Source organism: Bombina bombina, unplaced genomic scaffold, assembly GCF_027579735.1.
Source record: "Bombina bombina isolate aBomBom1 unplaced genomic scaffold, aBomBom1.pri scaffold_801, whole genome shotgun sequence".
Classification (NCBI taxonomy): Eukaryota; Metazoa; Chordata; class Amphibia; order Anura; family Bombinatoridae; genus Bombina; species Bombina bombina.
The window spans coordinates 59,062-74,869 of NW_026511448.1; the positions used below are offsets into that span (position 1 = coordinate 59,062).

Sequence of the window (15,808 nt, forward strand, 5' to 3'; positions counted from 1 at the left end):
TATTAAGACAGAATCTATGAAGATCCTTAATAAATCACCCTTGCAGATGGAGATAAGGACTCTTCTCCAGAAACATTTCCCAACATAAGAAAGAAGACTGAACAAGGTCTCTTGAAAGAGTTTGCTTGAAGGAAAGATGAAACCTGATCATATTCTGAGACCTAGAAGTCTAGGATTACAAAACTCAGAAACTTGAAGATACCAATCATGGGAACAAAAAAAAAAACAAAAAAAAAAAAACCACGCAATTTATGTTTACCTGATAAATTTCTCTCTTTTATGACACGATGAGTCCACCGATCATCTCAATTACTAATGGGATATTCACCTCCTGGTCAGCAGGAGGAGGCAAAGAGCACTACAGCAGAGCTGTTAAATAGCTCCTCCCTTCCCTCCCACTCCAGTCATTCGACTGAAGTTAGGAAGAGAAAGGAAAAGCCAAGGTGCAGAGGTGTCTAAAGTTTAGATAACCCACAACCTGTCTAACAAAAACAGGGCGGGCCATGGACTCGTGTCAAAAAAGAAATAAAATTTATCAGGTAAGCATAAATTTCATTCTTTTTTATGACACGAGTCCACAGGTCATCTCAATTACTAATGAGATCCAATACCAAAGCTAGAGTACACAGATAATACGGGAGGGACAAGACAGGGAACCTAAACGGAAGGCACCACTGCTCGACGAACCCTTCTCCCAAAGGCGGCCTCAGCTGAGGCAAAAGTAGCAAACTTGTAAAACTTTGAAAAAGTGTGAATAGAGGACCAAGTAGAAGCCTTGCAAATCTGTTCCACAGAAGCTTCATTTTTGAATGCCCAAGAGGAAGCAACAGCTCTCGTGGAATGAGCCATAACTCTCTCTGGAGGTTGATGTCCAGCAGTCTCATGCAAAGCGGATGATACTCTTTAGACAGAAAGGTAAGTAGCCGTAGCTTTCTGACGCTTGCATTTCCCTGAAAAAAAACCACAAACAAAGAGGAAGACTGACGAAAATCTGGGAGAGATGATCCAGAGCCAACCACCATTGAAGAGAATCCCTCGTCTCCTGCTCCAGTAGTGTTTGAGGAGACAAATTGGTATAATTTCCATTCCATTGCCTGAGCATGCTTAACTGCAGAGGTCTGAGATAAAACCGAGCAAAAGGAATGATGTCCATTGCCACCACCATCAGCCCGATTACAGTCATACACTGAGCCACTGATGGCTGAGGAGTGGACTGAAGGACTCGACAAGTATCTAATCTTCGATTTCCTGACTTCTGTCAGAAAGATCTTCATTGACAGAATCTATTACGGTTCCCAGGAAAGTTACCCTTGTACTTGGGACAAGAAAGCTCTTTTGTAAATTTACATTCCATCCGTGAGAGCGAAGGAAAGGCAATACCATGCTCGTGTGGGATTCCGCTAGATGGAAGGACTGTGCCTGGACTAGAATGTCGTCCAGATAGGGGGCCACAGCTATGCCTCGAGAACGAAGTACCGCTAACAGAGAATCCAGAACCTTTGTTAACACTCTGGGAGCAGTGGCAAGACCAAAAGGAAGAACCACAAACTGAAAGTGTTTGTCTAGAAATGCGAATCTTAGGAACTTGATGGTTCTTGGAAATGGGAACATGCAAGTACGCGTCCTTTAAGTCCACTGTTATCATAAATGGACCCTCCTGGATCAAAGTAAGAATGGAATGTATAGTTTCCATCTTGAAGGACGGTACCCTGAGGAACTTGTTTAGACTCTTGAGGTCTAAAATGGGCCTGAAGGTTCCCTCCTTTTTTGGAACCACGAATAGGTTGGAGTAAAATGCCTGACCCTGTTCCCCATAAGGGAACGGGAGCAATCACTCCCAGATCGGAGAGGTCTCTTGCACAACGTAAGAACGCCTCTCTTTTTGTCTGGTCTGCAGACAATCTTGGAAGTAGGAACCTTCCCTTGGGAGGAAAACCTTTGAAATTCAACTGGTATCCCTTGGACACAATTTCTAATGCCCAGGGATCCTGAACATCCCAAATCCAGGCTTGAACGAATAAAGAAAGTCGGCCCAATATCAGATCCGGTCCCCGGATCGGGGGCATGACCTTCATGCCGACTTGGAGTCAACTGCAGGCTTCTTAGCCCGTTTTCCCTTATTCCAAGGCTGGCTAGATCTCCACGCCGGCTTGGGTTGATCCTGTTTGACAATGGAAGATAAGGAACGTCCCCTGAAATTACGAAAGGAATGAAAATTACTCTGGCGGCCCTTAGTCATTTTCTCCCTCAGGATAAGAAAAAGACGTTTACCTCCCGTGATGTCAGAAATAATTTCCGATAGACTAGGGCCAAATAAGGTCTTTCCCTTATATGGAATAGCTAAAAGCTTTGACTTAGAGACGTCCGCAGACCAAGGCTTCAGCCATAAGGCCCTGTGGGCCAAAATAGAAAGACCTGATATCTTAGCTCCCAGCTTGGTAATTTGAAGGGAAGCATCTGTGATAAAGGAATTAGCCAACTTGAGGGCCTGTATCCTATCTTGAATCTCATCCAAGGATGTCTCCGTTTTGATAGCATCAGATAAGGCGTCAAACCAATATGCAGCCGCTCTGGCGACGAGAGCAATGCACACGGCATGTTGCCATTGTAGACCCTGATGTACGTACATCTTCATGAGCAGGCCCTCTAATTTCTTTTAGAGGATCCTCTATGGGGATAGTAGTTCTCTTGGCTAAAGTGGAAATAGCCCCTTCCACCTTAGATACTGTTTGCCAAGCTTGCTTGATAGATAGATTCAGCTATGGTTAACATCTTCTTGAAAATAGGAGATGGAGAAAAAGGAATACCCGGTTTCTCCCACTCCTTAGCAATAATCTCAGAAGCTCGGTCAGGAACCGGAAAAACAGACTAGGAAGGACCCTCGAAATATCTGTTCAACTTACTGGATTTTTTAGAGACGACCACAACCGTGGAGTTGCTATCATCTAAAGTAGCTAATACCTTCTTAAGCAATAGACTGAGGTGTTCCAGCTTGAATCTAAAAAAAGATACTACCTCAGTATCAGCAAGAGGGAGTACCCCCTCAGAATCTGAAATCTCTCCATCAGATGCCACCACAGCTTTTTCCTCCTCAGGCATCTGAGAAGAAGACTCCGAAACCGCAACAATTGTATCAGAAACCTCACTAACTGAATGACTTGTCTGCCTTACGTTTACCCTGCAACATGGGAAAAGCAGATATTGCATCAGAAATGATAGAAGACATGAGATACAATGACTTTTAAAGTAACTCCAGTGGTAGTTAGAGGAGACGCAGAGCACTGCTTGTGAGGGAGGTAACACTTTGAGCGCTTGAGAAAGTTGGGGCATACAATGTTCATCATTAGAATCCTGAACAACATCCCCCTTAGAAGTTGGCTCAGAATTTTATTTTATTTTTTTTTTAAAAACTTAGTCCTCGCAATACAAATAGGACAGAAAGGTATTGGGGGTTCCACAAGAGCATCACCACACAAAGAGTATGCAAAGTCCCTTCATCCATACTTGTTCACACTTAAAATTTAAAGTGTTTGTAATTGAAATTTAAAGGCAAAGTACTGTTTTTTTGCACATTGAAATTTTTATTAGAAATATTCCATGGAGCAACTTTTTTACTGCACACTGCAAATTAAGCAAAAACAACAAGTTAAACTAACCCCCAAGTCACCTCCACACTTCAGCAGCCCTGCTGAGGCGCCTACCTTACTTCAAGACAACCAGGAAGTTCCCCCAGCACAACTGAAGACTTGGCAAGATGCCCAGAACCGCCTGAAGCAGTCCAGTCCTAGGAACGCATGTAAATAGTAACAAACATGCGTTCCTAGCAAACAGACCAGAGCCTCCTCTCTTGCTGCCCAAACAGACTTTCTCTAGGTCGCAAGAAGAGGCACGTGCAGGAAAGGAAGGACCGCCCATCGTGGGCGTGACTAAAACCGTTTTCTCCAGGAGAAATATTAAGCCCAGAGGAGAAGGAATCACAAAAACAACTACTCCACAGAAACGTATAAAATGAGAGTAGATAAAGAAATTATGTAGACTGCCAGTTGCTATGGATATAACAGAACAGTCTAATAGAGCTGATATGACATTAGTGCTACCCAGCACTCAGACCAACCCTCCAGTGCCACATAGCTGTCTAGCACTACCTCTTGTAACATGAGAGATAGTGCCCAATAAATAAAGTGCCCCCTTACTATGAATCTCCGTCGTACTGTAAAAAGTTAGAAGTGTGTGCCCCTCTTGTTCTGAGCTCTATCTTGTGCTCCCAGAAAAAGCAAAAGCACTTACCTCTTAATACTGCCTGACAGCAAGGAAGTTGACAGGTTTGAGAGGTCCTTTTCCTCACATAGACCTGTAGAAAAATAAAGACCGAGTCATGTCCCTCAGATTATAGATCCTGGGAGACATGAGACATGAGACTCAGGGGAAAAATATCTTTTAAAATTTGCCCCAGTATAGAGATCTCTGAAAGGCATATTCAAGTAGCACCATTAAAATATATTAACAAACATTGCAGAGTATATGAACAACCCCTGCATTAATTTTGCTGTAAGCAGAATTGAAAATCACCCTGGTTGTTTACCAGTAACTACAGGGGGGTACCTAAAAAATTAAAACTTAGTGCAGTTAAACTCCCCAAAACGGACTGTTAAATACTACATTAGTGTTACACTTAAACATGTCTGACTAGCTCAATATCAGAACTCGAGGCCATTGTCCTGGTTCAGGACATAAATATCTGCACAAGTAGCCCAGGTCTATTCCGACTGTGTTAACCGAGTCGACTGACACAGACATAAAAGATAGCCGCTACGATCACAACCAGAGCAAAGGCGGGGCTACTCGAAACTCAGAGCGCTTGTTATGAGATATATCCCAAAATGGCGCCACTCCTCTTACAGAAAGAAAAAGAAGGCGGAGACATACCAAGAACAGCATGGAGATGAAGTGCGCAAAAATCGCGCTTCATCCTGCTGTTACTAAACCGTATTCTCTCTGTCACACTTAATTCTTAAATTAAGTCTGTCCCAGCAGAGAATCAAACACTATGCTGTGTCTCAGAGAAACCAGAGACTCTAAGCTACAGAGGTTCTATGCACCACACTCAGGCATAGCAACTGTGATTCTCATAACAATGGCGACGGTTCGTTTGCAAAGGCGACCAAAACAGAGTATACATTATTTTAAAATAGTCTCAAAAACGTGTCAACTCCACGCCTTGCAGGAGTTGTCCCCATAGTATAAAAACCTATAGTGCCTGCACGCTGCCAGAAACATTCTTACTAAGGGGTTTGTGTCCCAAATAAATTACAGGATAAGGCTAGAGTACTTAACCCCATCAGTGCCAGTCTTCTAGCCCCAGAAGAACAAAAAGGCACTTACCTGCATTCTAGTCGTCCGGCAGCGAGAAGATTTACAACGTTTGAGATACCGCTCCTCACAGATCTGTGTAAAAAGAGTAAACTTACTTAGGCTTTCTATGCCAGGGCAGCAACATGTTAGGAACTTGTAAAGTGTGCTTTGCTGCGTTTTCCCAACTGCTTTAAAGCCACCAAAGCCCTGCTGAAGAGACTAACATGGAGTACAGCTATAACCAAATTGTGATGATCAGAGCAATCTTGCCCTGTCCTCAAAATAAAAAAAATCTTGATAGAAGAAACATCATCAGGACACCTAGTTACTTCACCTCCTCCTTGCACTAGAGGCAAAGAGAATGACTGGGGGTTGTGGGTAGGAAAAACAGAATTTATGTTTACCTGATAAATTACTTTCTCCAACGGTGTGTCCGGTCCACGGCGTCATCCTTACTTGTGGGATATTCTCTTCCCCAACAGGAAATGGCAAAGAGCCCAGCAAAGCTGGTCACATGATCCCTCCTAGGCTCCGCCTACCCCAGTCATTCGACCGACGTTAAGGAGGAATATTTGCATAGGAGAAACCATATGATACCGTGGTGACTGTAGTTAAAGAAAATAAATTATCAGACCTGATTAAAAAACCAGGGCGGGCCGTGGACCGGACACACCGTTGGAGAAAGTAATTTATCAGGTAAACATAAATTCTGTTTTCTCCAACATAGGTGTGTCCGGTCCACGGCGTCATCCTTACTTGTGGGAACCAATACCAAAGCTTTAGGACACGGATGAAGGGAGGGAGCAAATCAGGTCACCTAAATGGAAGGCACCACGGCTTGCAAAACCTTTCTCCCAAAAAATAGCCTCAGAAGAAGCAAAAGTATCAAACTTGTAAAATTTGGTAAAAGTGTGCAGTGAAGACCAAGTCGCTGCCCTACATATCTGATCAACAGAAGCCTCGTTCTTGAAGGCCCATGTGGAAGCCACAGCCCTAGTGGAATGAGCTGTGATTCTTTCAGGAGGCTGCCGTCCGGCAGTCTCGTAAGCCAATCTGATGATGCTTTTAATCTAAAAAGAGAGAGAGGTAGAAGTTGCTTTTTGACCTCTCCTGTTACCAGAATAAACAACAAACAAGGAAGATGTTTGTCTAAAATCCTTTGTAGCATCTAAATAGAATTTTAGAGCGCGAACAACATCCAAATTGTGCAACAAACGTTCCTTCTTCGAAACTGGTTTCGGACACAAAGAAGGCACGACTATCTCCTGGTTAATGTTTTTGTTAGAAACAACTTTTGGAAGAAAACCAGGTTTAGTACGTAAAACCACCTTATCTGCATGGAACACCAGATAAGGAGGAGAACACTGCAGAGCAGATAATTCTGAAACTCTTCTAGCGGAAGAAATTGCAGCCAAAAACAAAACTTTCCAAGATAATAACTTAATATCAACGGAATGTAAGGGTTCAAACGGAACCCCCTGAAGAACTGAAAGAACTAAGTTGAGACTCCAAGGAGGAGTCAAAGGTTTGTAAACAGGCTTGATTCTAACCAGAGCCTGAACAAAGGCTTGAACATCTGGCACAGCTGCCAGCTCTTTGTGAAGTAACACAGACAAGGCAGAAATCTGTCCCTTCAAGGAACTTGCAGATAATCCTTTCTCCAATCCTTCTTGAAGAAAGGATAGAATCCTAGGAATCTTTACCTTGTCCCAAGGGAATCCTTTAGATTCACACCAACAGATATATTTTTTCCATATTTTGTGGTAAATTTTTCTAGTTACAGGCTTTCTGGCCTGAACAAGAGTATCAATAACAGAATCTGAGAACCCTCGCTTTGATAAGATCAAGCGTTCAATCTCCAAGCAGTCAGCTGGAGTAGGACCAGATTCGGATGTTCGAACGGACCTTGAACAAGAAGGTCTCGTCTCAAAGGTAGCTTCCATGGTGAAGCCGATGACATATTCACCAGATCTGCCTACCAAGTCCTGCGTGGTTACGCAGGAGCTATCAAGATCACCTACGCCCTCTCCTGATTGATCCTGGCTACCAGCCTGGGGATGATAGGAAACGGCGGGAATACATAAGCTAGGTTGAAGGTCCAAGGTGCTACTAGTGCATCTACTAGAGTCGCCTTGGGATCCCTGGATCTGGACCCGTAGCAAGGAACCTTGAAGTTCTGACGAGAGGCCATCAGATCCATGTCTGGAATGCCCCACAGTTGAGTGATTTGGGCAAAGATTTACGGATGGAGTTCCCACACCCCCGGATGCAATGTCTGACGAATCAGAAAATCCGCTTCCCAAGTTTCCACTCCTGGGATGTGGATTGCAGACAGGTGGCAGGAGCGAGTCTCCGCCCATTGAATGATTTTGGTCACTTCTTCCATCGCCAGGGAACTCCTTGTTCCCCCCTGATGGTTGATGTACGCAACAGTCGTCATGTTGTCTGATTGAAACCGTATGAACTTGGCCCTCGCTAGCTGAGGCCAAGCCTTGAGAGCATTGAATATCGCTCTCAGTTCCAGAATATTTATCGGTAGAAGAGATTCTTCCCGAGACCAAAGACCCTGAGCTTTCAGGGATCCCCAGACCGCGCCCCAGCCCATCAGACTGGCGTCGGTCGTGACAATGACCCACTCTGGTCTGCGGGAGGTCACCCCTTGCGACAGGTTGTCCAGGGACAGCCACCAACGGAGTGAGTCTCTGGTCCTCTGATTTACTTGTATCTTCGGAGACAAGTCTGTATAGTCCCCATTCCACTGACTGAGCATACACAATTGAAATGGTCTTAGATGAATGCGCGCAAAAGGAACTATGTCCATTGCCGCTACCATCAAACCTATCACTTCCATGCACTGTGCTATGGAAGGAAGAGGAACGGAAGGAAGTATCCGACAAGAGTTTAGAAGTTTTGTTTTTCTGGTCTCTGTCAGAAAAATCCTCATTTCTAAGGAGTCTATTATTGTTCCCAAGAAGGGAACTCTTGTCGACGGAGATAGAGAACTCTTTTCCACGTTCACTTACCATCCGTGAGATCTGAGAAAGGCCAGGACTATGTCCGTGTGAGCCTTTGCTTGAGGAAGGGACGACGCTTGAATCAGAATGTCGTCCAAGTAAGGTACTACAGCAATGCCCCTTGGTCTTAGCACCGCCAGAAGGGACCCTAGTACCTTTGTGAAAATCCTTGGAACAGTGGCTAATCCGAAAGGAAGCGCCACAAACTGGTAATGCTTGTCCAGGAATGCGAACCTTAGGAACCGATGATGTTCCTTGTGGACAGGAATATGTAGATACGCATCCTTTAAATCCACCGTGGTCAAGAATTGACCTTCCTGGATGGAAGGATTGTTCGAATGGTTTCCATTTTGGACGATGGAACCTTGAGAAACTTGTTTAGGATCTTGAGATCTAAGATTGGTCTGAACGTTCCCTCTTTTTTGGGAACTACGAACAGATTGGAGTAGAACCCCATCCCTCGTTCTTTTAATGGAACAGGATGAATCACTTCCAGAAGAGTCTCCAGGCTGGATTGGCTTGAGAAGTATTACCCTCCTGCTTAGAGGACGTAGCACTTGGGGCTGGTCCGTTTCTGCGAAAGGGACGAAAATTAGGTTTATTTTTGGCCTTGAAAGACCTATTCTGAGGAAGGGCGTGGCCCTTGCCCCCAGTGATATCAGAGATAAACTCTTTCAAGTCAGGGCCAAACAGTGTTTTCCCCTTGAAAGGAATGTCAAACAATTTGTTCTTGGAAGACGCATCCGCTGACCAAGATTTTAACCAAAGCGCTCTGCGCGCCACAATAGCAAACCCAGAATTTTTCGCCGCTAACCTAGCCAATTGCAAGGTGGCGTCTAGGGTGAAAGAATTAGCCAATTTAAGAGCACGAATTCTGTCCATAATCTCCTCATAAGAAGAAGAATTACTAATAATCGCCTTTTCTAGCTCATCGCACCAGAAACACGCGGCTGTAGTGACAGGGACAATGCATGCAATTGGTTGTAGAAGGTAACCTTGCTGAACAAACATCTTTTTTAGCAAACCTTCTAATTTTTTATCCATAGGATCTTGGAAAGCACAACTATCTTCTATGGGTATAGTGGTGCGCTTGTTTAGAGTAGAAACCGCCCCCTCGACCTTGGGGACTGTCTGCCATAAGTCCTTTCTGGGGTCGACTATAGGAAACAATTTTTTAAATATGGGGGGAGGTACGAAAGGTACACCGGGCCTGTCCCATTCTTTATTAACAATGTACGCCACCCGCTTGAGTATAGGAAAAGCTTCGGGGGGCCCCGGGGCCTCTAGGAACTTGTCCATTTTACATAGTGTTTCTGGAATGACCAGATAATCACAATCATCCAAATTGGATAACACCTCCTTAAGCAGAGCGCGGAGATGTTCCAACTTAAATTTAAAAGTAATCACATCAGGTTCAGCTTGTTGAGAAATTTTTCCTGAATCTGAAATTTCTCCCTCAGACAAAACCTCCCTGGCCCCCTCAGACTGGTGTAGGGGCCCTTCAGAAACAAAGCGGCCTCATGCTCTTCAGTATTTTCTAAAACAGAGCAGTCGCGCTTTCGCTGATAAGTGGGCATATTGGCTAAAATGTTTTTGATAGAATTATCCATTACAGCCGTTAATTGTTGCATAGTAAGGAGTATTGGCGCGCTAGATGTACTAGGGGCCTCCTGTATGGGCAAAACTGGTGTAGACGAAGGAGGGGATGATGCAGTACCATGCTTACTCCCCTCACTTGAGGAATCATCTTGGGCATCATTTTTACTAAATTTATTATGACATAAATTACATCTATTTAAATGAGAAGGAACCTTGGCTTCCCCACAGTCAGAACACAATCTATCTGGTAGTTCAGACATGTTAAACAGGCATAAACTTGATAACAAAGCACAAAAAACGTTTTAAAATAAAACCGTTACTGTCACTTTAAATTTTAAACTGAACACACTTTATTACTGCAATTGCGAAAAAGTATGAAGGAATTGTTCAAAATTCACCAAAATTTCACCACAGTGTCTTAAAGCCTTAAAAGTATTGCACACCAAATTTGGAAGCTTTAACCCTTAAAATAACGGAACCGGAGCCGTTTTTATATTTAACCCCTTTACAGTCCCTGGAATCTGCTTTGCTGAGACCCAACCAAGCCCAAAGGGGAATACGATACCAAATAATGCCTTCAGAAAGACTTTTCTATGTATCAGAGCTCCACACACATGCAGCTGCATGTCATGCTGTTCTCAAAAACAAGTGCGCCATACCGGCGCGAAAATGAGGCTCTGACTATGATTAGGGAAAGCCCCAATAGAATAAAGTGTCTAAAACAGTGCCTGCCGATATTATTTTACAAAAAATACCCAGATTAAATGATTCCTCAAGGCTAAATATGTGTAAATATGATCGATTTAGCCCAGAAAATGTCTACAGTCTTAATAAGCCCTTGTGAATCCCTTATTTACTGTGTGAATAAAAATGGCTTACCGGATCCCATAGGGAAAATGACAGCTTCCAGCATTACATCGTCTTGTTAGAATGTGTCATACCTCAAGCAGCAAAAGACTGCTCACTGTTCCCCCAACTGAAGTTAATTCCTCTCAACAGTCCTGTGTGGAACAGCCATGGATTTTAGTAACGGTTGCTAAAATCATTTTCCTCATACAAACAGAAATCTTCATCTCTTTTCTGTTTCAGAGTAAATAGTACATACCAGCACTATTTTAAAATAACAAACTCTTGATTGAATAATAAAAACTACAGTTAAACACTAAAAAACTCTAAGCCATCTCCGTGGAGATGTTGCCTGTACAACGGCAAAGAGAATGACTGGGGTAGGCGGAGCCTAGGAGGGATCATGTGACCAGCTTTGCTGGGCTCTTTGCCATTTCCTGTTGGGGAAGAGAATATCCCACAAGTAAGGATGACGCCGTGGACCGGACACACCTATGTTGGAGAAATGATACTTAAAGGGACACTGAACCCAAATTTTCTCTTGTGATTCAGATAGAGCATGACATTTTAAGCCACTTTAAAATTTACTTCTATAATTAAATCTTCTTAAATTCTCTTAGTATCTTTATTTGAAATGCAAAAAAAGTAAGTTTAGATGACGGCCCATTTTTGGTGAACACCCTGGATTGTTCTCACTGATTGGTGGATAAATTCACCCACCAATAAAAAAGTGCTGTTCAGAGTCCAGAACCAAAATAAAAGCTTAGATGCCTTTTTCAAATAAAGATAGCAAGAGAACAAAGACAAATTGATAACTGGAGTAAATTAGAAAGTTGCTTAAAATTGCATGCTCTATCTGAATCACAAAAGAAAAAAAAATTTGTGTTCAGTGTCCCTTTCACAGCTTTGCTGTGGTGCTCTTTGTCGCCTCCTACTGGCAAGAAGTGATATTTCCAACAGTAATTGATGATCCGTGGACTCACCGTGTCATTAGAAAGAAATACAAACTTGCACTGCATAACAAAAGTATTAAAGTATTGGTGTCTTAAGCCAACATCTTTAGCAACTGTCTGGCAAGTAATACAAAAAAGTCAGTATGCTCCTAGGCTACTGATAATTGTGTGTGGGAGAAATAAAAAAAATCCAAGCAGAGCTTTTTAAAGAGAATGGCCTTACTTAGGATTATTTTCTAGACATAGTTTTGTTACTTATGCCCATAAGTTGAATGTGTAGATATCACAAAAGAAAAAAAAAAAGAAAAAAACACACACACACACACACACACACACACCATATACAAAGAAGAATTGCAGTCAGTATGCCTGTTCTTTCTATGCAGGTACCCTCAAATTAACAGCAGGAAAAACTAAGTGCAAACAGAAAAATGCTGTTGTATGCAAGAAATTGCACAATAGTAAAAAGTTTGTGTTGAACCCCTGCAAACAGGTTAAATTCATAGCTAGTCAGGTCCAGAGCAGCAACATTACTGGGAGCTAGCTGACTATTGCTGAGCCAATGACCACAAGCATGTAAGTAGCTAATAGATTCAGCTAGCTCCCAGTAGTGTGTAGCTGCTCTAGTGCTGACTAACTACAACAATAACCCCTTTGCAGGGGTTAAATACATATTTTATTATTGCTCTGGAGTGCATGTAAACGCAATACAGCATTTTCTTCTTCCCCTTTTATCCCTAATTAAGGCCAAGGAATGTTGGATGGTAGGAGAATTCTATATCAGATATAGTTGGCTTTTTTTTTAACCTTTGTTAGCAAAATGTTAATGGTTTTAAAAATTAACAAATTTATCTCTATATCATATCTCATACTGTATGTGACAGGAGGGATTATAAACGACAACTACCTACCTTCCACCACCACTTTGAAGTCCCTAAAACTCATCTAGTAAGTGTCTCTCCAAGGCCTGCTGAAACATTAAAGCTTATAGATACCATTTCTGATACACTACTTGAAAATTTGATAAGCTTTAGGAGAGGTTTCAGAGTTTGATAAACTAGCACAAAAATCTGAATTCATCTTAATTTAAAACAGTCACTCAAACATTGTGCCAGGCAATATTTAAAATTGCAAGCTTCATATGGATTATAACTTTGCTGGTATAAACTCACTTACCCTCTAATCATGGCAAATGACTCGTCGCTGGAAAAGAAGGATGCTCCTGGAAGTATTGTAACCGTTTCTTTACCTAAACAAAAAAAAATTAAAAAAAAAAAAAAACAACGCACAACACACACAAGTGAAGATAGTGCAAACTTATCCAAACAATCATCGTTAAAATGACCACCACCACAAGTTAAGGGACATAAAACCCACATTCTTATGATTCAGACAGAGAATACCATAAAAAAAGAAAATAGTTTCCAATTTACTACTATTCTCAAATTTGCTTCATTATTTTGTTATTCTGTGTTTGAGATATCTACATAGGTAGCGTGCACTACATGTCTGGAGCACTAAATGTCTGGAAATCGTGCTCTTAAGTATAACATTGATGCAAAACTGCTACAATAAGTGGGTTTTATATTTCATAAGGGACATTATACACTATTTTTCTTTGCATAAATGTTTTGTAGATGATCCATTCATATAGCCTATACAAGTTTTTTGTTTTTTTTTAAATGTATAGTTTCTTTTTTTTTTTTTTTTAAATAAGATTGCTCTGATTTTCAGACTCCTAACCAAGCCCCAAAGTTTTAGGAGAATAATGAGGTATAACTACTCCAGCTTGCTCCTGTTTAAAGGGATAGTACACGCAAATATTTTCTCAGGATTCAGATAGAATGCTGCTTAAAATGGCATGCTGTAATTTACTCCTATTATCAATTTCTTCGTTCTTTTGCTATCTTTATTTAAAAAGGCAGAAATAAAAGCTTTGGAGACGAACCATTTTAGGTTGAGAACCTGGGTTGCCCTTGCTGATTGGACGGCTAAATGTAGAGACCAATCAATAAGCCCTATCCAGGGTAGTGAACCAAAAAGAGGCCAGCTCCAAAGCTTTCATTCCTGCTTTTTTAAATAAAGATACAAAAACAAATAAAAATTGGAGTAAATTAGAAAGTTGCTTAAAATTGCATGCTTCTAAGCAGCATGCCCCCTGCTCCTATGCTTAACATTGTTAAGTATAAATAAAGTTGTGCGGTGACGTCTATGCGCATGACGTCACCGCACATAACGGGAAGCCCTGGTGATGCCCGTCACTATGCAGGCCTGATCGCCGGGGTAGGAGCCCCCAGATCTCCCTCAAGGTGGGAGAGTGCTAGCACCAGAATGGGAAACACTGAGATGGCTCAGATCCGTTAGCACTCAAGGGGTTAAAGAGTCTTTTCATATGCAGAGGGGGTGTCCGTTATTTCCCACTTAAAGGGACAGTATACACTCATTTTCATATAACTGCATGTAATAGACACTACTATAAAGAATAAGATGCAGATACTGATATAAAAATCCAGTATAAAACAGTTTGGAGTAGGTAGCCGACTATTCTCAAAAAAAAAAAATCTTTGCTCTAATTCTCAGACTCCTAACCAAGCACCAATGTTACATAAATTATGTCTGCTTATTTTTAAATAACTGACGTGATAAATTCATCTTTCATATTGGCAAGAGTCCATGAGCTAGTGACGTATGGGATATACAATACTACCAGGAGAAGCAAAGTTTCCCAAACCTGAAAATGCCTATAAATACACCCCTAACCACACCCACAACTCAGTTTAACGAATAGCCAAGTAGTGGACTTTTCTACCAAAAACTGTTTCAGTAGAATTTAGTAAATACATGCAAAGAAGATCAAGTTGCTGCTTTGCAAATCTGACCAACTGAAGCTTCATTCTTGAAAGCCCACAAAGTGGAGACTGAAATAGTAGAATGAGCTGTGATTCTCTGAGGCTGAGCCTGACCAGACTCCAAATAAGCCTTATGAATCAAAAGCTTTAACCAAGATGCCAAGGAAAACAGAATTTATGTTTACCTGATAAATTACTTTCTCCAACGGTGTGTCCGGTCCACGGCGTCATCCTTACTTGTGGGATATTCTCTTCCCCAACAGGAAATGGCAAAGAGCCCAGCAAAGCTGGTCACATGATCCCTCCTAGGCTCCGCCTACCCCAGTCATTCGACCGACGTAAAGGAGGAATATTTGCATAGGAGAAACCATATGATACCGTGGTGACTGTAGTTAAAGAAAATAAATTATCAGACCTGATTAAAAAACCAGGGCGGGCCGTGGACCGGACACACCGTTGGAGAAAGTAATTTATCAGGTAAACATAAATTCTGTTTTCTCCAACATAGGTGTGTCCGGTCCACGGCGTCATCCTTACTTGTGGGAACCAATACCAAAACTTTAGGACACGGATGAAGGGAGGGAGCAAATCAGGTCACCTAAATGGAAGGCACCACGGTTTGCAAAACCTTTCTCCCAAAAATAGCCTCAGAAGAAGCAAAAGTATCAAACTTGTAAAATTTGGTAAAAGTGTGCAGTGAAGACCAAGTCGCTGCCCTACATATCTGATCAACAGAAGCCTCGTTCTTGAAGGCCCATGTGGAAGCCACAGCCCTAGTGGAATGAGCTGTGATTCTTTCAGGAGGCTGCCGTCCGGCAGTCTCATAAGCCAATCTGATGATGCTTTTAATCCAAAAAGAGAGAGAGGTAGAAGTTGCTTTTTGACCTCTCCTTTTACCAGAATAAACAACAAACAAGGAAGATGTTTGTCTAAAATCCTTTGTAGCATCTAAATAGAATTTTAGAGCGCGAACAACATCCAAATTGTGCAACAAACGTTCCTTCTTTGAAACTGGATTCGGACACAAAGAAGGCACGACTATCTCCTGGTTAATGTTTTTGTTAGAAACAACTTTCGGAAGAAAACCAGGTTTAGTACGTAAAACCACCTTATCTGCATGGAAAACCAGATAAGGAGGAGAACACTGCAGAGCAGATAATTCTGAAACTCTACTAGCAGAAGAAATTGCAACCCT

The 15,808-nt window shown here is 42.1% G+C and overlaps 1 protein-coding gene across 1 annotated transcript in view; it reads right to left on the bottom strand.

Annotated features, from left to right (window-relative positions):
* The window catches only part of LOC128643756 (succinyl-CoA:3-ketoacid coenzyme A transferase 1, mitochondrial-like), a 69,226-nt gene that overhangs the window by 2,614 nt on the left and 50,804 nt on the right, over positions 1–15,808 (bottom strand). Inside the window, exon 4 of the mRNA XM_053696575.1 lies at positions 12,941–13,013. Within this exon, the coding sequence (XP_053552550.1) occupies positions 12,941–13,013 (73 nt within the window). The remainder of the gene's footprint in view (positions 1–12,940; positions 13,014–15,808) is intronic.